Source organism: Cupressus sempervirens, chromosome 10, assembly GCF_028749045.1.
Source record: "Cupressus sempervirens isolate cs-2001-9-10 chromosome 10, ASM2874904v1, whole genome shotgun sequence".
In the NCBI taxonomy this organism is placed as follows: Eukaryota; Viridiplantae; Streptophyta; class Pinopsida; order Cupressales; family Cupressaceae; genus Cupressus; species Cupressus sempervirens.
The window spans coordinates 821,926,982-821,947,438 of record NC_143127.1 but is presented as its reverse complement, the minus strand read 5'-3'; the positions used below and the strand labels follow the sequence as shown (position 1 = coordinate 821,947,438).

Genomic DNA, 20,457 nt, shown 5'->3' with positions numbered 1-20,457 from the left:
AAAAGAAGGATAGGTGGAGGTGGGTTCAGAGGTAATTGTTTCAAGTCTGGTCAAGAAGGGAATAGATCTTTTGAATGTCCAATTGGTAGGACAGTTGCTGTTGTGAATGAGGTTGAAGTCCAGGATAGTTAGCCTAAGCAGGGATAAATTTTGTTGGCTCAACGAGTACTGGTTGGTGAGAGGACATTGGATTCTTGTTAGAGGACTAGTTTGTTCAAAACTCGTTGTAAGTCTGGTGGTAAAGTTTGCAAAGTGATTGTGGATAGTGGTAGTACTGATAACCTTGTTGCTGAAGAGATGGTTTAGAAACTTGGTTTGAAGAGAGTGAGACATCCTTATCCTTATAGGATTGGATGGTTGCAAGGTGAGCATGCTTTGGAAGTGAGGGAGCAATGCCTTTTTGATTTCCAAATTGGGCAGTATAAGGATCAAGTGTTGTGTGATATTGTGGATATGAACAGTTGTCATGTGTTTCTTGGTAGACCTTAACAGTATGATTGTAGGGCTATGCATGATTGTGTTAGGAATGTGTTTACTATTGAGAAGGGTGGTAGGAAGTTTTCCCTGATTCCTTTGTAGAATGAAGATCTCGGTAGGAGGAACCTAAGTATTGGCAGCCAAGTTGAGTTGGCAGATTCTAAAAAGGTTAGAGATTAGCATGGAAATTAGACCTATGCAACACATGTGGTGGATGTGAAGAAGAAAAAGAAAAATAGGGGAAAGAGTGTGCAAGTGGAAGACTTGGAGGACCTATATGTGAAGAACCAATTTGGGATTTATATACTGAATCCCAAAAGATGTTCTTCCAGTTACTAGAACATCTTTTCAAACTTGGGGTGTTTGATGCAAGAGAATCTTGGGTTTGCTTGCAATCCTACATGTGTGGAGGTATTTTGGTTAATTATTGTGGAGCTTGGTAGGAACTGGGAGCTCGACATTGTCTAGGAACTCGGCATGGTCTATAGAGCTCAGCATGGTCTTGGGACTCGGCATGGCCTATGGAGCTGGGCATGGTCTTAGAGCTAGGCATGGTCTATGGAGCTTGGCATGGTCTTGGAGCTCGACATTTTCTTGGGTTGCTCGGCATGGTCTTGGAACTCAACATGGTCTTTGGTTACTCGACATGGTCGTTGGTTGCTCGGCATGGTCTGGGAGGAGCTCAGCCTTGCTTAAGAATTTGGTGCATGTTGCAGGCCATGTAACTAATTTTCCACAATGAGTTAGAAGATGCAAACTTTAGGGATTGAAGAGGGACTAGAGTACTAACTATGGTTTGAAGCATGAGTTCTAATTCATTTGGAGCTAGGAGATATTGCGATTTTACTAAGACATTGATTTTGGGCATTTAATTGCTTTTGTTGGCCGACTTGTGGCATTTAATTTATGTATCTGTATTTTATTTGTGTTCTGGGCTGACTTGTGGCTTAGATTGGTATAATTAGGGGTTGTGGGGAAGTCTTTAGTCATTATTCATCCATCGTGGGGAAGAGGAGGAGCTTGAAGAGCAAATTTGGAGAAGAGCTAGTAGTTGTGGTTTGGAAAACAAGGAGATTGCTTGGTGGGCTTGCAAGCACAAGTTGAGATCTTCCTTGGGGGTTTCTACTAGAGTGTGGATCTAGACTAGCTAGGGTTTGGATTGGATCTTGAGGGATCTTGCAGAACTATTATTGTAATTGTTGTTATTATACTTGCCTGACACATTGCATGTAACAATTATTTCATAAATAAAGAGTTGTGATTTGGAATCAGATCTTGCATTGTTGTTTCTCGGTGTTGTGTTTCCACTATGTGGTTATTTTTTGGGGGCTAGGACATCTCCTCTAGGGATTCTCCTACCTTGCACCGCATCACCTTTTGAGTCTTTGGCAAGTGCACCTCTCAAACTTGTGAGGTGTGCTTCATCCCCACTTCATCCCTTGCACACACTAGGAAAACACATTAAAAAACAACTAAGGTAAAGGTATGCACCTTTTTTTGCAAACACTTGAACAAAAAAAAACTTTAAAAAACTAAAAAAACAATCACCAAGTGAAAGGTGTGCACATGCACACCTTTCAAATGAAAAAACATCCCCTTACACAAAGAAAGGGTGCGCACATAGCACACCCCACAAGGTGCACTATGTGCACAACCTTTTTGACACAAAGGATTTCTCTATAAGGGTTCGCACCTAGTGCACCCCATAAGGTGCATTATGTGTGCACCCTTAGTGTTGAGGTTTGCCTAAAGAGATGAGGTGCAACTAGTACACCTTCAAGGTGTGTAAGGTGTGCCAATGTTTTGTTCTTTAGAGATGTAAAATTAGGGTTTTTAGGTATTTTAGTAGTTTTTAATGTTCTAGGTTATTTTTTATAGTAATTAGGGCTTACGTAAGTTAATTTTTCTTCACCACTAGACTAATGAATATTGGTTTTGGTTAGATTAAATGGCTTCTTTCTCATCTTCCCTCACTACAAAGATGGCTCTAAAACCAATGGTCTTCAAATTTTAAGGTATTCCAACAAAGTCACACTTCCAGGATGAATATTTAGAAATTTTAGACACTGAACTATGCCATATTGATTGGAACACATTCATGGTGCTATGCAACAAGCCAAATGAAAGGCCCCCTATGGTATCTACACTTATCAAATCAGGACTAGTAAATTCAACATCACACCCAGTTTCAATACAGTCTTTGGAGTTGATTATGGCATTAGTAGAAAACTATGTTTCTGAGGAGAGATTTGTAAAAAGCATAATTGGAGAGATTGTCCTAGATCTGAGGCCTAAGAACATTGAGAAAGTATTCCATCTTCTAAGAGAAGATCAATACATTAGATTGACTTATCATCAAGCAGAAAGGTGGTATAGAGAGCATGGAGAGGAAGCATTAGAAATTATCCAATCCTCATATCTCATCGATAAGACTCCTCTTGGGAAAGAAGAAGGCAAAGTAGATATGACGAGGGGCTATATGAAAGATGGTATTAGACATTCTATAGTGCTCCTGAGTAGGGTCATGGGATTACCAACAACTAGATATCTAAATAAATGGATGGTACACTTCATTGGGACCATCAAAACAATGAATATGCCAATTGATTGGGCTTCAATTCTCAGTGAGAATTTAGATGAATAACTGGTGGTAGTTAAGAACAACCAAAGGTTCTATATGACATCTTATTTGGTGTACCTATTAGCTACAAGAGCAATAGATTATCTAGGATTGTTCAAAAAGGGCAACTTGCAAGATGCAAATTTACCCCCAATTGGTAAGGAAAAATCTTCCAAAGCATAGTAAGGAGTACAAAATAGTGAATGATGCCTTCTTTTTTGCAATCATCTGGTTCATTGAAGGAGATTATGCAAAAAGGATGTCGGAAGAGGCAGCAACAAAGATTATAGAAATCAGTGCCTATTACATCTAATTTAAAATATTCACCTATTTAAGGGTAGTGGGTATGACTATTAATCCAAAGAAGCTCCCTAGGTATATGTGTGATAGATTTATATTGCTAGAGATTGCACGAAAACTCTTGTCTACATATCAAAGTGTAAGGAAGCAACATAAGAAGACCTGGGTATGGCCCATCACTATAGGTCCATTTAGTGTTAACTGGAAGCAGGATATTGCAACTTTTGAGTTTGAGTGAGATCAATATCCCTTGGAGGATTATAACTCTCCTCGTCCCTATTTTGATAACATTGGCAGAGTTCAGTACTTGGCAAGCAAACAATTCCAACATCAAGATGCCATAGAGGATCATTGGACGAATGCAGTAGATGACTATGATATTCGAAGAAGGGATTGTTGTAGGATGACTCTCTATTTGGTAGGCAATGCCTTGAAAATAAAAGTCCCATTAAAGATTGTGCAACAAGATACTGAAGAGGTTTTAGATCCCTTGTATAATAGAGATAAGATATTTGATCAACCTATCATGAATGTAGAAATTGATAGAGAAGAAAATGCAGATATCAATCATAGGGTGAGGCATATCATCCAATTAACCAAGGATTGGATCAAGAGACCATTCAAGTTGGATTTGGTTCTACAAACTATAGTTTGCCAAGCTACAACCTGCCTAGTGAATGGTAGAGGAGCGAAGGTGATAGTGCCAACATTCATAGCGTTGTCTCCAATAAGGCTAGAAACAGTACATTAACTTGATGGAGAAGTTGGGTACTTTAGAGCACAGAAGGCTAAAAATAAGAGGACAAGAACTTTCCCTCAGCAAGCTAAGCCTGAAGAAGGGGCAACTCAATCACCAGAACACCAAGGGGTAGAGAATGTAGAAGTCATCTAGACTTAGGATAATCCACTAATGCCATCAACAGAACAAGGGCAAGGAGTTAATGTAGAAGCACATGAAGTGTCTCCACCTATGCAAGAGGAAGAAGCCTCTCCATTGGCTTCCAAGAAAAGAAAGATGAAAACTTTGATTAAGAGGACAAGGAGACAAAATGTGATAAGAATGGCTATTCCTTTTCCATCAGTCCCAAAAGCTATTCTAGAGGAGGAAGAAAGAGGATGATGAAGATGAAGAAAATAACCTTCCCTTGAGTCAAAAGAATCATCTTGCTAGGGCTACAAAGGTAGAATGGAGAAGAAGCTCCACTATAACACCACCATCCATTCCTACAAAGCCTATTCAGGCTACAACTTTGGAGGATGAGTTACAAAAATGGATTGATGAGCAAGAGGACCAAGGAGCTGATGTCTTTCAGATGTCAAATTTTGATTTCATGCCTAAAGGCACTAAGCTGGTAGGCGACGAGATAAGGGATACCCCAACAAATCAACCTCCATAAGAGGATTGGAGTCAATTGTCACTTCAGCCACAAGCACCAAAAATTGCTCCACCATCATCAAATCAAAATTTATCTTGCTTGGATAAAGGTTCAGTTACTCCTCTCCCTCCAAGAAATGAAGAACAAGTGCAACTTGAATAGGAAGAAGAGCCACAACAAATACCCTCTGATGAAGTATCAAAGGATGGACAAATATATGAAGAACCTCAACAGACTTCCCAAGATATAGAGGTGAGAACTGCGGACTTGATAGATATAGAGATGCCTAATGTGGATCTCTCACAAAAGGAGAAGACTTTGGAGAGGAGTGATAAGGGAAAAGGCCTAGTGATACAAGATCCTTCTTCATCTAAGGGTAAATTTTTGATGGAAGATACACCAAGATGGTTTAGGAAAGAAGTGATGGTTAGAAACAAAAGGTAGATGTATTGTACTAATGAAGAGGGAATGAGAGAATTAGTTGAAGCTCTCAAGAAACCTGAGCCATCTACGGGTGATGCGTGAACATTGGCCTTTGTTATGAGTGATCGAAATCAGGACTTGTTTGCCCATGTTGCTATCCCTCCTCTACATGAAAATATTGAGGATTTGACTCCAAAAGATTATCAAATCAAGGAAGCCTTTCTTGGAAAACCCACTGTGGATACTACCAAATTGATGGTTACTATGAGAATCAAAGAAGTGTTTAAGTACTTGGAACAGAATGAGTCTAAATTGCTAAACCTCCATAAGCAAAATGAAATCCTAAGATGATATCTAAATGAAGTAGTTGGTCTGTTGGATCCTAAAAATCCCAAGGAGACTCTAAATGTGGCACTTGATAAGAGGGATAAGGAGATTGTACAATTAGATCCATTTTTGAAGGCTTGTCAGCAATGGTCATAAAGTTTTGAAGAGAAAGGTGTACAGATCATACAAGGAAATCTTAAACTACTACACCACATGTAGAATAATGTTGATAAGCTGGTTGCTATATTGAACCAAGATTTTGGGTTAGTGGATGAAGTACACACCTGGGGTAAAGACCTACAAGCGTTACAATCAATAAAGGGTCAAAGGTATTAGATATTGATGGATGTATATAGTGCATATGATTTAGATAAGATAGATGATTGGATAGAGAAGATTGTGGATGGTAATAAAGTAATGGAAAAATTACATGCAGATATTTATAAGCTCAAGGATCAAACCCAAGAACAGATTTTGGAGGCAAAGAGACATTATAGTGATGCTTGCTTGGACACTTTTGAAGATGATTCAAGAGATAAACTAATGAATGTACAAGCAGTTGTTGAACAATTTTAGAAGACTTTTGAAGAAGCTTCCACTGATGAGGATATTAGATAGGCATTTGAGATTGAAGAGGCATTGCTAGAATTGGATGTGAAATTGCGAGGTTTTGCAGAGACTTACATAGAGGTACACAACTATCGACAAAAGATAAAGGATAAATATGATGCTTTATATTTTCTGAATGCAACCCAAGTGATGGAGATTATAGAGATATTCAAGAGCAAATACCTAGACATAGCTCTCGTATGAAGGGGAACAAAACCTAGAAGCTAGAATTTTAGTTTTCACACTTGCTAAAGTTTTGCATTTTTTGGACCTGTCTTCTGAGGTGCAATAGCTTTCAAGGTTCACTAGGTGTGCAAGGTGCACTTCTCCAAATATGGGCTAGAATTTTTTTAAAGAAGTTAGAGGTGCACTAACAGTTAACTGCCAATTCTAAATTTAGATCTTTCCATGCTTCGAAAATGCATTCTGATGACAGTTTAACTCCTACAAACATCTAGAGAAGGTTGAGCTTCTATTTTTGGCATCTCTAGAGACTCCTACATCATCTAATGGCTTTCTTCTTCTTATTGTCTCATGATTTCTTTGTTTTAAGACATGTAAAGGCTCATGCATCCATTAAATGATATAAATAAGGATGGAGTCCTTCTTAGCACCAGTTAGAGAGTCAGTTTGTACATAAATAGATTTGTTTTATTAGTTTAGAAGCATATGTTTGCATAAAGAGATCTCTCACTCTCAACATAAATTTAGGAGAATATTTCTTATAAATTTGAGAATGTAATATGTATTCCAGGCCATTATTTTGATGCAATAATAAATGCTATTGGTGCTCTCATTCAAAGTGTAGTTATTCTTGCCTAATGTGTGTTATATTTTTTTAATGTATGTTCATGGAGTGTAATGGAGCCAATAGTTTTTTTGTGTTATTTTGATTAAGTGATCTTTTAATTTTGGTGTTTGCCACATGTTTACAAATTCTGTTGACATACTTAGTTCGAGAAGATATCACCCTATTGTTCTTGCATAGCTTTTTGTCTCACATGAGTGCACTTTCTATGGCCTTGCAATCTGATGAAAAGTGAAACATCTTACGGTTACTGAATTCCCATCGATGATTGCATTAGTGGAATTAAGGAAGTACTACTCATATTTTCATTAGTTACCTACCAATCTTTTCAAAGGCTTAACTCATAAACATGTTGTTTTCGTGGATTATGTCCATTAGGGATTTACTTTTCAAGCCATTTACTTAAAACTTCTTGTTGCCCTATCTTTGTTATTTGCTTTTACAAACACTTGGTTAATTTAGGAATTCATATAGTTGCATAGTTAAAACTGCATTCATTAAAAAAATAGAAAAATACAAAAATATATTTCTTTTTGCGGAGTTTTCCTTTTGAGATAGCAAGAAGATTCCACATCTTATCTAAAATTGTTTAGAACTAGCAAAGGCCTCCTCATGAGCACTCACATTTATCTTCTATTGAGTGGATTCTAGTAGGTTGCAAGATGGCCTGGAACCTTGGAGTTGATCCTAGATTAACTTTTCAAGAGAGGAGTTCGAAAGTATTCTTGTCATTAAGCATTGTGCAAAATGACAACTCAACATTTAACATGAGTCTGCAAAATTCTGAGTTAAACTATGATATAAATGAGAAGCAATCTTATGCTTTGGTTAAGCAGTCAAAACTTTTTGCTCATATTTAGTAGGCGCTAGCATTATTACTTATGTTCCCAACACAACAATTAAAGACATATTTAGATAGAATAAAACTACTAGAAGAATCTATGCAAATGAATTAATTAGATCCAAGAGTTTAACATTGATATTTGACTAACCAAATTGGTCCTAGGTCAAGGATTGACAAAACTAATAGCAAATGCTAATCTAGAAGCATCACAAATCAATCATGTGGAAGCAGGTAAGAACATAGTAAGCATAGAAAATTGTCCTTGGTATACTAATGTTGTCTATTATTTAAGAATTATGAAAAGTCATGACAATTGGAGTGAGAATAAAAAAAGAACAATTAAATTGCATGCAACAAAATATGTTCTTATTGAAGGAGATTTATATTGGAAAAATATAGATGACATATTACATTTATGCCTTGATACTTATCAAGCACCTATTATTCTAAAATAATTACATGAAGGAGTTTGTGGAGGGTATTATTGTGCCCAGACTACTGCAAACAAGATTTTGAGAGCAGGATATTATTGGCCCCATCTCTTTAGAGATTGTTGTAACTATGTTAGGAAATGTGAAGCATGTCAAAGGTTTTCAGGTAAGTTATAATATGATCGAGCTTTTCCCCTTAGGATATTACAAGCATAAGAACTATTCCAAATGTGGGGAATAGACTTCATAGGTGAGATCAATAATAAGTCAAGCAATAGATTCAATTGGATTTTAGTCACTACAAACTATTTCACTAAATGGGTTGAAGCTATCCTGACCAGAAGATCTACCAATACTGTTGTTATGGATTTTTTGATGAATAATATATTAACAAGATTTGGCATTCTAAGAAAAATTATTGTTAATAATGGGATGTGTTTTAGATTAGAGGAATTCACAAACTTTTGCACTAAATATGGGATAATAGTGTCATATTCATCCCCTTACCATCCATAGGGAAATGGTCTGGTAGAATCAACTAATAAGAGTATCCTTAAAATTATGAAAAGGATGCTGGATAGCAATAAAAGAGTTTGGGACTCAAAATTACATTTGGATGTATGGGCAAATAGAATAACAAGAAAGAAGTCAACTGGATTTTCACCTTTTGAACTTGTGTACGGTCAAAATCCTTGAAAATAACTTGTTACCAGTGTATAGATTCATCAAAATTGAGTAGCTTGAGGATATTGATTTTATGGATGAAAGAATTATTTCCCTAGCATAATTAGATGAAAAAAGAAGAGCAGTGTTGCAGAAGAACCTTGAAAGACAAAAGGCTATGAAATACTTGCTTGATAAGAAAGCTTTCAAAACAATCTTTAATGCAGGAGATTGGGTGTTAAAATGGAATGTTAAATACCAAGACAAGGGAAAGAATGGAAAATTTGATCCCTTATGGTTAATACGTTATACCATATTTGATAAAGTTGGAGAGCATCCTTCCTTCTTCAAGAAACAAATGACTACATATTAGAGTTTCCTATTCATCGACAATATCTAAAACCTTTTTTCTCTTAGTTCATTATTCATTTATTATTCCTTATTAAGTAGGACTAATGTTTTATTTTTTATGTTTTTGGTTTGTAGCTTAGAGATAATTTGATGCAGAGCCCTCTGTATTTATCTTCAAGGAATCTTAGTTCAACTCAAGGGATTCACAATAGGCTGGTACACCCTCAAGGAACCAAGAACATCTCAAAGATTACAACAAAGAACCCTGGCATTATACACCAATAAAGACAAAATCTTCACTCACACAATCAGATTGCTATGTCTGATTCCATTGTTCATAACTTCTTTTCTAAACGTCTTCTTGAAAATCCTTTTGGAGGAATTGTTCCAAATTAGTAATTCTAAAACATATCCAAATATGAGACCAATCCAATAAGAAGATTATAAATTATGTACTCCGAACCAAGACCCATTTTCTCTGTCATAAACCAGAACCAAAACTGGTAACCCTGCCTAGGGCATCAAATATCTTCCTCAAAATAAATTTAATTTAAACCAAACCAATTCCATATTATCCATTATTGAGTTTAGTTTCCAAATATGTAAGCCATTCATTTTTCTCATTCATATATAAATTTTCAAGCACAAATCACTGTCTGTAACTCCAATGAAAATTGTTAAAAACCAGTCTTCACTCAAATGCCCATAACTTTCCCAAATATATATAAAAATGATTCAAACCAGTTGGAAATGAAAGGTAATTCACATATCTTTCCAATGAATATCATTAGAGATCTTTAGTCTCCAAAATCTGTCCGCATCACACGCTGTAACATGACTATATTCAGCGAATCTCAAATCTGCAAACATCCACTTTCACCAAAATACACATAACTTATTCATTTCTTCATAAAATTGAACCAAAACAAAAGTATGAGAAGAAGGATTCATCATACTATATATCCAATACTATATTACATGGTTTCCAGGCTGTACATAGCCGTACAAGGCCTGGAAACTACTCTAAAACTAAAAAAACCAATCAAAACCACAACAATAAAATGCACCAAAAATGTATCAAAGTATTTCCTCTTCTTCCAATTTTATTTGGTTTGACCATACAATGGTTTTTATATCCATTTGACAGTTATAAACCTTCCTAACTACCCCCAAAACCAACCATATACCCTTTTACATCATTTTTCTATTATTAACAACTTTCTCAAAGTTGCATTTTACAACTTTTTACGCAACTTTTACATTTTTGACAAAAAAATGGCTTCATAGCCTTTACAACTTGACCCAAATACAATAAAAATGACTCAAATGAATTTAGATGGATGTGAATAGATCCATTCACCAATTAAATAAATATTTTTACATTATTTATCATATTAAGACCTCCTTTGACAACTTATTACAAATGGCTTCTCTAGCTTTTATATCTTTGTCTTCTTGAAATTTAATGTGCTCCTACACCATACTCCCAAACTTGAAAAGTTTCCAAGTCCCTTGGAAACATGGAATCAATAACCTGCAAGAAAAAATATTAGATCAAAATCCTCATCTTTTCCTTTGCCTCTTCATGCCTTTATCACCATCATCTTTTCCCTTAAGGACATAGGACTGTCCTCAAAATCATCTTCTCAAATACTCCTTTTAGTGGAGCATTAATGGCTGCAACTTCCACGGTGCTTTATCAGTAAGAGATCCATCTTTACCATTGCTGCTTCAAACTCACCACAAACAACTCTCCCCTATGCCTCACCTAGGAGTCCTCCTCTTTTCCTCTCTCCCTAGTCTCTTGGCAATCAACTAGACCAATCCATGGCCCTTGACCATTCATCTTACCCAACAGTAGATCCTGGAAGATGCCTCACCTTCTTTGTGCCATGCACCTTCTACCCAGCTTTATCTCCATTGGAGAATGGTTATGATAGACCTTCTCTTGTCTACCCATACATCCCAACCTTCATGTGCAGCAAGATGGATAAGCACCTACAACCAAAACTCATCAACAAAAAAAATACAAATTCTTCAAGGTCCTGGTGTGGATTGCCTCCCTCGGCGCTCTACCCACACACTCAAGATCTTCAAGCTCTGATACCAATCTGATGCAGAGCCCTCTGTATTTATCTTCAAGGAATCTTAGTTCAACTCAAGGGATTCACAATAGGCTGGTACACCCTCAAGGAACCAAGAACATCTCAAAGATTACAACAAAGAACCCTGGCATTATACACCAATAAAGACAAAATCTTCACTCACACAATCAGATTGCTATGTCTGATTCCATTGTTCATAACTTCTTTTCTAAACGTCTTATTGAAAAACCTTTTGGAGGAATTGTTCCAAATTAGTAATTCTAAAACATATCCAAATCTGAGACCAATCCAATAAGAAGATTATAAATTATGTACTCTGAACCAAGACCCATTTTCTCTGTCATAAACCAGAACCAAAACTGGTAACCCTGCCTAGGGCATCAAATATCTTCCTCAAAATAAATTTAAATTAAACCAAACCAATTCCATATTATCCATTATTGATTTTAGTTTCCAAATATGTAAGCCATTCATTTTTCTCATTCATATATAAATTTTCAAGCACAAATCACTGTCTGTAACTCCAATGAAAATTGTTAAAAACCAGTCTTCACTCAAATGCCCATAACTTTCCCAAATATATATAAAAATGATTCAAACCAGTTGGAAATGAAAGGTAGTTCACATATCTTTCCAATGAATATCATTAGAGATCTTTAGTCTCCAAAATCTGTCCACATCACACACTGTAACATGACTGTATTCAGCGAATCTCAAATCTGCAAACATCCACTTTCACCAAAATACACATAACTTATTCATTTCTTCATAAAATTGAACCAAACCAAAAGCATGAGAAGAAGGATTCATCATAATATATATCCAATACTATATTACATGGTTTCCAGGCTGTACATAGCTGTACAAGTCCTGGAAACTACTCTAAAACTAAAAAAAACCAATCAAAACCACAACAATAAAATGCACCAAAAATGTATCAAAGTATTTCCTCTTCTTCCAATTTTATTTGGTTCGACCATACAATGGTTTTTATATCCATTTGACAGTTATAAACCTTCCTAACTACCCCCAAAACCAACCATATACCCTTTTACATCATTTTTCTATTATTAACAACTTTCTCAAAGTTGCATTTTACAACTTTTTACGCAACTTTTACATTTTTGACAAAAAAATGGCTTCATAGCCTTTACAACTTGACCCAAATACAATAAAAATGACTCAAATGAATTTAGATGGATGTGAATAGATCCATTCACCAATTAAATAAATATTTTTACATTATTTATCATATTAAGACCTCCTTTGACAACTTATTACAAATGGCTTCTCTAGCTTTTATATCTTTGTCTTTTTGAAATTTAATGTGCTCCTGCACCATAATTGGATTCTCTCCATATCCCAAAGGAATAAGCATCCCCAGAAAGAGCCACTGATGGAACCTCAAAAATTTGAGTGCTCTTGCCAAATTTCACAAAATCAAGACCCCATTCTGAACAACCTTTTTATTTCCTGATTTTGGGATATATGAAATTCTCAGACCCCAATTTCACAATTTTGGAATTGAGTCTCTTCTGATTCTTTGATTTTGTGATTTTGGAACTAGACTTTTAGCTATGATCAATTGATTTCACGAATTCAATAAGGAAGGTATCTTTGGTCTCTGATTTCACAATTTTGACACCAATGGTGCTTTGACATTCCATAATTCTGATAATTACAAAGGAGCATTTATTTTATTAATTAATTGGCAGAAGAGGTTATGTTGAGGATTTATGTCATTCATCTGATTTTCTCTAAAGTATGACATTAATTAAGGATGGCTCGTGCTAATGATTTGAAGGAAATATGGTCATTGAATGTGTTCTTCATTGATCATAAATATAAGGCCATTTGGTAAGTTTATTCTTTTATAGAAAAATATTCTTGTGTGATCTTTTGTGTTTATTTTGTAGGGCAGAAGACATGGGTTTACTATTACAATCACACGATGAGAATGTAGTGCCTCGACTGGCCATGCAACTTGGGTTGGCACCAATTAAAGAAGATCAATTTGATGTCATCAACTTGACATGTATGCAACTACATGGGATTTGCGGACAACATATACCCAGTACCAGAGTGACTGTTGTGAGATCTTGATTGAAGAGGAAAAAGGGGAAGATTTGAATAAGCTTTTTGGAGTGCCAGATGAGGAAGTGGCCAAGTGCTTGGAAGAAATTCTCAATATGATGAGAGAATTATAATCTCTTTTGAGATCTCCTTTTGATTGTAATTTATCTATAACAAGTTGCAATTAGTTTTTAGTTAGTTAGGATGTATAGGCTTGAAGATTTTTGCACCCTTTTATGCTCTATAAGAATGGATACCAAGGCCTTGTATAGATATAGGAAGATAGATATATAAAAGAAATACACACATTGTGAATATATGCATGCATAACAAAAATTAGATACTGCAACTTGTTACAACCCAATTGTACCTCATTTTTTGAATCAATAAAATATATTGTGCTCTTTTTTGAAAGATAGGGAATTGGTCGTTGATTTTGCTGAATTTAAATTTCGCTTGAATTTATACTATTTGTAGAAGAAACTAAGGCAAACTATTGGAAACAAAACTCATATGATTATGTATGTTTTGTGTAATTGGTCTTTAGTTTGAAGTTAAATTTAATCATTCATGGTTTATTAAATTCGGTTGCTCATTAGTTGATGGTGGCATGTCCGTCTCCAAGACATAAGATTAATTCAATAATTGTTAAAGTTGACTCTCTTCTCCAATTTGGAAGGCACTGATCATATCAAAATTTGAAACTTGAGGACAACTTTGTGGAAGGTAAACAATCAGTATCAGCTCGCTTTCATGTACTATTATATTTTGCTTGAAACTCTCCCCTTTTATTACAAACATTTATTATTATAATCAATTTCTCCTTGAGAACTTTTGCCAAATCAAGAGCATTGCTAAGTCTACAATAATAATCATTACTTCATCATAACTTAAGGTACAACCACCTAGGTCTCGCAGAGTCTAAAGTATGGAGATTGAATAATGTTAAGATTCAATCTTCTTCATTGGCTAAGATTGTGTTGAGTTTCCCAAAATCGAGTAGGCAAGCTCATAGGAAGTCAACAAATATTTTTGTGCACCAACAGTGCAACTTTGACAATTGTTGCAAATCACTCTTATATTTTGAATTACAATTGCCAGTTGGTTTAAAATATGGTTGGAATAGTTTGAAAAGGCATGATTTAAACCTTTTGGTTGAAGGATGATGTAACTTGGAGATTTTTGGGCAATTGAAAGGAGTTTTTGTGCTAATCATTAATGATTTTACAGTTTTGTTGCCATTAAACTTGATTGCATAGACTTTCATACATTGATATCCATAATGAGTTAGTATCCATTTACATTTGGTTTGAAATCATTTGAATGTCTATTGAGGGAGTTACAAGAGATCTACCCTGACTAGTTTATATAGTTGCACAAAATGAGGGTTTTACAAAGACATGAGTTTATCTTAACATTCCACCTTTAAAATCACATGATTCTCGAGGGAATGGTAGGTTATTCAGTATACTTTAAGATGGTCTTGGTTTGGAGGTAGTATCTTAAAGCCTAGATTTTGCCATGATGCTCTAGACTTGGCATTCATATGTGACAAGCCAAATTTGAAGGGAAATTGATGCTATAAAACCTAAGAAGATGTATGAGTGTCTAGTAAGTGTTTGATCAACATGTTTAGACTTGGAAGATACCAAATTAAATGCTCATTTGCATTGATAAATTCATTTGCAAGGTGTTTCATAAAACCATCATTGTTTAAGGGTTTACAAGGCAAATTGGGCCAATTTAGGTTAGCCAAACAAATGATAGAATCTAGATCCCATTCTTTGTAATTTCCTAGTTCCAAAAAATGGGTATCCAAATATTAGATTTGTTCAAGGGGTTGTTAATGTTGTTTAGGAGGAAAACTCAAAATACTCAATTCGGAGGGCTAATTTCATTAGGTTTTTTTTAGGCCTAGTTGCACTAAAACATTAAATGTGTCTTTGTGAACATTGTCAAGTGAGTTAGAATAGGCAAAATGATCAAGGAGGGTGTAGGGGACACTCACACACCATAGATGTCAAAGATCCTGAATTGCAAGTGAGGGGTAATTGCAAGTGAAGGGTAATTTACCTAAGAAGGTCTTAGGGGGTAAATGGTTTGTTAAGGAGGGGTTGAACCATTGAAAAGAGGATCTTAGTAGGTTGCCTAGGAGCAAGGTTGAAGAAGAAAACTCAACCTTGAAGAGTTTGAAAGGATTAGGACCAAGGTTGTTGCCTAGAATTCAAAATAGAGTAACTTACCTTAAGGATTCTTAAGGAAAATCCATGCACTCTGCATCAAAGAGGGCAGGTTTGGGGTCTAGGCGCACACATGTTTTAGTCGACACATTGAATGCCACTAAGCTAACACATTTGACAAACACGAGACACAAAGCATTGATAAAATTAGTATGATTGTATTGTTTAAATAAAATAGCTTTACAAATAAATCTAAAATAAATTATATGAAATATTAAAATAATAAGCTAATTGATATTCAAAAATAATTAAATTACTAAATATTTATACTTGACAAACTTTAATTTTCTATTTTAAGTATATGATACAATAGTTGAATGACATGGGTGAATGAAAGGGGTGATAATGTCCAATTTAAAATAAAGGAAAAATAACAATGTTGACTCGAAAGAGTGTTTAAATGAATTAAAGTAATAGAGAATTTAAAATTATTAATATAAAAGGTTGGCCACCAATTTACTTCCATTTTGCTTAATATATTGATCTATTATTCTTTGTTTTATTTTAAATTGTAGTCATTGTTCTTTTTCGATTTGATTGCATGTATTTTTGTCACAAAAATAACATGACAAAAGAAAAGTTTGTGTTAAGCTTGGTAAACTCAAACCCGAGATTCGAACCCCAACCTCCCACGTGAGAGGCTCACAAGTTAGCTCTTGTCTTTGTTCAAACTTTTAAAACTCTATGATAGACATAAATAATAAAAAACTAAAAACTAACTTTATCAAAGTAAATTTTTTTTTTCTTCCAAGATTAATACAATATCACTAACTTATATTAACAATTATAAAAAATAATATAGCTAATATCACTCATCAATATAAATTAAATTAAAATTTTTAAAATAATACAATGAATGATAAACATTCAATTATTATTAACCATTTAAATGATAATAAATATTTTTTATAACATAAACTATTTAATATTGAAAAAATAATCATAAAACAATAAATTTTTTTTTTGCCTAGTAAAAATAAAAACCATTGATTCATAATCATTTCACAATTAAACAATTAAAGATTATTAATCTCATCAAATTTATTTCTTGTCACATTTGTTTGATTGACAAGTTATTAATGACCATTGTATAGTATAGTTTGTAAAAAAAATAGATTTTTTGTGAGAGAAAATTGAATTTTCTCCTTATAAAAAATAGGATTGACTAATCAAATGAAAAGTAAATAAGATTTATATATTCATGAAAAATAAAAAATAAATATGAACTATAGAAGTTGATTTAATGGTAGAATTAGATTGAATATTCCAATAGTTTCATGCCTTTGGCATGAACTAATAAGATCACGAATCATCTAGTTATAGAAAAAAAATGATTTAAGGTTGTCAACTCAATGATTTAAGTAAATTGATTAGAAAAATTAGATTGTAATCCCAGTGACGACCTCCATGAACTCCATTGGCTATGCATCCACTTATCTAGTAAATCTTACCTAGGAGACAATTTCTTTTTAGTCCCTGCCTTATATATAAGGCAAAGAACTAATGTTATGTTTTTGTTTGAACCCCCTCCTAACAATTATCATTTTGAATTGAATATTTTTAAATTTATTTATCAGAACAAAAATACTTTTTTCTCATTGGTTAAGAGCTATTTTCCTAGGCATATATCTTATTTTTCACGATAAAAATGTTCAAAAAATCCAAACAATAAGAATGGAATTAATGTTATTGTTAGAATTCTTCCTATCAATGTTGCATAATTTAAGGACATAACACATGGTAGAGTCTATTGGGAGAGTGGAAAAAGGAGCAGGTGGAGGACGTGCAGGCGTGACTTAATGCGTCCATATTCAATCAAATCAATACTCTTCCCATCAGAATAACTTCTCTCGGCTGAAATAAGTGTGTTAGAATACTTAAATATCTAGTCCTGCTCACACCACAACACTGCCAAGCATCAGTAGCTGATCATCTACAAGCTTTAAGATTGATAACACACCCATTAGATTAAAAATTCAGCTTTTGGATAGGTAGGAAAAATTTAGCTTTTGGATCCGGTGTAATTTATTGGCAAAGCACTGTTAAATTATATGAAACATGGCCATTTATGACGAAAATGAATGAGAAATTAGAAAAGATTGCAACCGCCTCAATTAACAATCTTGATGTTTGGATTAATCAGGCAATTTACCATTAAAAATTACTCAAAAATCAAGAGGAACAAATCTTTTATCCATTGAATGTTACTTTGTCATACACGTGCATTGGGTTCCTTAGGCCAAGTATTGAACAATGTATTTCCACAAATTTTAGCAAGATAAAATATAGACATGGTATCTTAAAAGCATTAATATAGCTTAAGTAAAAAACAAACATTAATATAGCTTGACTTAAAAAACTAAACATTAATATAGCTTGACTTAAAAAATTAACTCATAAAATATTTTAACTAATGCTATTTTCAATTATGTATTAATTTTACATTTTATAATGAATTGAAATTAATTGTTTGTTTTTGAAAGTAAATAGTACCTGTTAATTTTTTCTATTTTATTTTGACAAATTGAAAACTAGAAAATTGATTAAATAGTTAGTAAATCTTTTTCATTTTTTCACATAAAATAACATTATAAATTTAATTAGTTGATGCTAATGTCATTCATTTGAGCTTCGTAATTTTAGAGAAAAAGGAAAAAATAGTAACAAATAAGTAAATAGATACAATTTTAATTTCTTGATTTTTGGAAAATTTGTATTTTTGACTAATTATTTGCTAGCATGTTGATATATTAATTCTTATGAATTTTTTTGATATACTACTTTGGATTTATCTTATTACTTATATAATTTACAATATTACTAGAACTAATGTTATATGAAATATATTTTTCAATTTTGACAAAACGCAGGGACTCAAGCTCTTGTTACAAAAAATTGTCTATTTTTGTGTTATCATTTACTAAATAACTACTTTTTTTTAACAAAAAATTGTCTATTTCTATATTATCATTTACTAAATAACTTGACTTCTTTTTAAGGAAAAATTGTATATTGCTGTGTTATCATTTTCCATAGTCACTGCTGCTCAAAAGTTCGGGTGCGCATGTTTTGACCTCTCCCAACTCTTGGTTAAGAACAAAAATGTTACGATGGGTGTATGAGGGAAACATAAAAAATAAAATATTATTTAAGAGGTCAAGTAATCCCACAACCACATGCTTCTTAATGTTTACGTGGCAAAACTGGTGTTAAGATTCACTACTTATCGAGATTCCACTAGTTTTACGTGCGTTAGCTTCCGTACTGGTTTAAGGGAGTTTGGTAATTTGTTCGGCTATTTCCTCTTCCAATGCCTACCGAATCAAGGCCTCCACTAGTACTAGCATGGCAATGGGTGTAATTTTCCTTAATTCACCGACCACGAAATTCATCCCCACTAATAACTTCCAATTCTGTCCCGAAAGATTAATATTATCGCAGAGAGGAGGAACGAGAACAATTCCAATTTATCAATGTAACAACATAATCAATGCGAATAATACTCTCAGAATATCCTCCTGGAATTTGCCCTCATGGTTTCTCAAACCCTATAAAAAAAAGAAGAAGCAGCAGTGTAAAGTTGGCGGGAATGGAACTCGCAATAGCAAAGAGGATAGCTCGGATGATGACATAGATGAGGCTATTCACATGGATGACCAGATTCCAGAAACTTCTGATAAGTTTGTGAAGAGGGTGTCTTCTAGAGCATATGACATACGCAGGCAATTAAACCAGAGTATGGAGTCTAGTAGCTATGACGGTAGGACCATTTATTTAATTGGGTGTTTTTCTTTACAGCATTTCTTTCGGTGGGTATCTCGTTATTCAAATTCATCTAGGATATTGCCCTTATCTTCGCGCCGCCACACTCATACTGGATTTGCCAGTTTATTCATATTGAACTCTCAATATCTCTTCTTCCTTGACTTGGACGTTGCTTCCATGTAATACCCATAATTGCATGTCTGCTCCAGATTTTACCCTCGTTCCACGGCAATTTATATAAACAACTGAGATTTAAACTGATTTTTATTTATCCAATCAATTATACTGAAAATATCAGATTGAAGTAGATATATGAATACTGCCATTAAAATAGATAAATCATTACAACCTTATTTGCAAACATATATGAATATCTGATGAAATCTTCATAAGTTTGTCCAGCTGTAATCTCCATCATTAATCCACCACAGATATGAATAAAATTTCCGTCCAATCCACTAAGAAATCTTCAAGGGTTCCGTCCTTAAGTTTTAAAGCTTAAAGCCAAAAAAGCTTAGCAGAATTCTCCGAGAGAAAACAATAATCAAACATAAACCGAGCATAATTAGAATGAACCTCCTATTGTTCCTTTATAGCACATTGTTGTAACTCTTCATTTTCCTTCTGCCCGACTCTTAAAATTCCTTTTCTTTCTTTTTATTTGCTCTTTAATTTAAACTTTATTAAATAATTAAATAATGTTGTCATTTAATTTGATATAATTCGACATCTTAAAACTTAATTATTTGATTAACTTCTAATGCTCCCAAAAGCGGACGTTACAATCTTCTCTTTCCTAGTATCTCAAGGAGCTATCAATACTGAACAACTCTCCAACTGCAAATGATCTCCCTTAGAAGTGCAGAATACCTATCATAGACACACACCAAAATATTAGCCCGTTCTGAGCTGTTGGTGCAAAAATCACTCTGCTGAAAGGCTGAGGTCAACACCAATGGTGCCGAGGAACTAGTACAACAGTAATAAATTTGAAATCCAATTGAATATATAGGAATCATGAGTAAGGAAGTAGTCATACCTACGA

The 20,457-nt window shown here is 34.1% G+C and overlaps 1 protein-coding gene across 3 annotated transcripts in view; it reads left to right on the top strand.

Annotated features, from left to right (window-relative positions):
* Positions 1 to 18,776: 18,776 nt before the first annotated feature.
* The window catches only part of LOC149536471 (plant/protein), a 101,690-nt gene continuing 100,009 nt past the window's right edge, over positions 18,777 to 20,457 (top strand). Inside the window, exon 1 of one of the 3 annotated variants that reach the window (XM_089804055.1) lies at positions 18,777 to 19,407. In XM_089804055.1, coding sequence (XP_089660181.1) covers positions 18,993 to 19,407 — 415 coding nt within the window. In that variant the 5' untranslated portion in view covers positions 18,777 to 18,992. The remainder of the gene's footprint in view (positions 19,408 to 20,457) is intronic. The other 2 variants (XM_089804056.1, XM_089804057.1) reach the window with 2 other exon arrangements.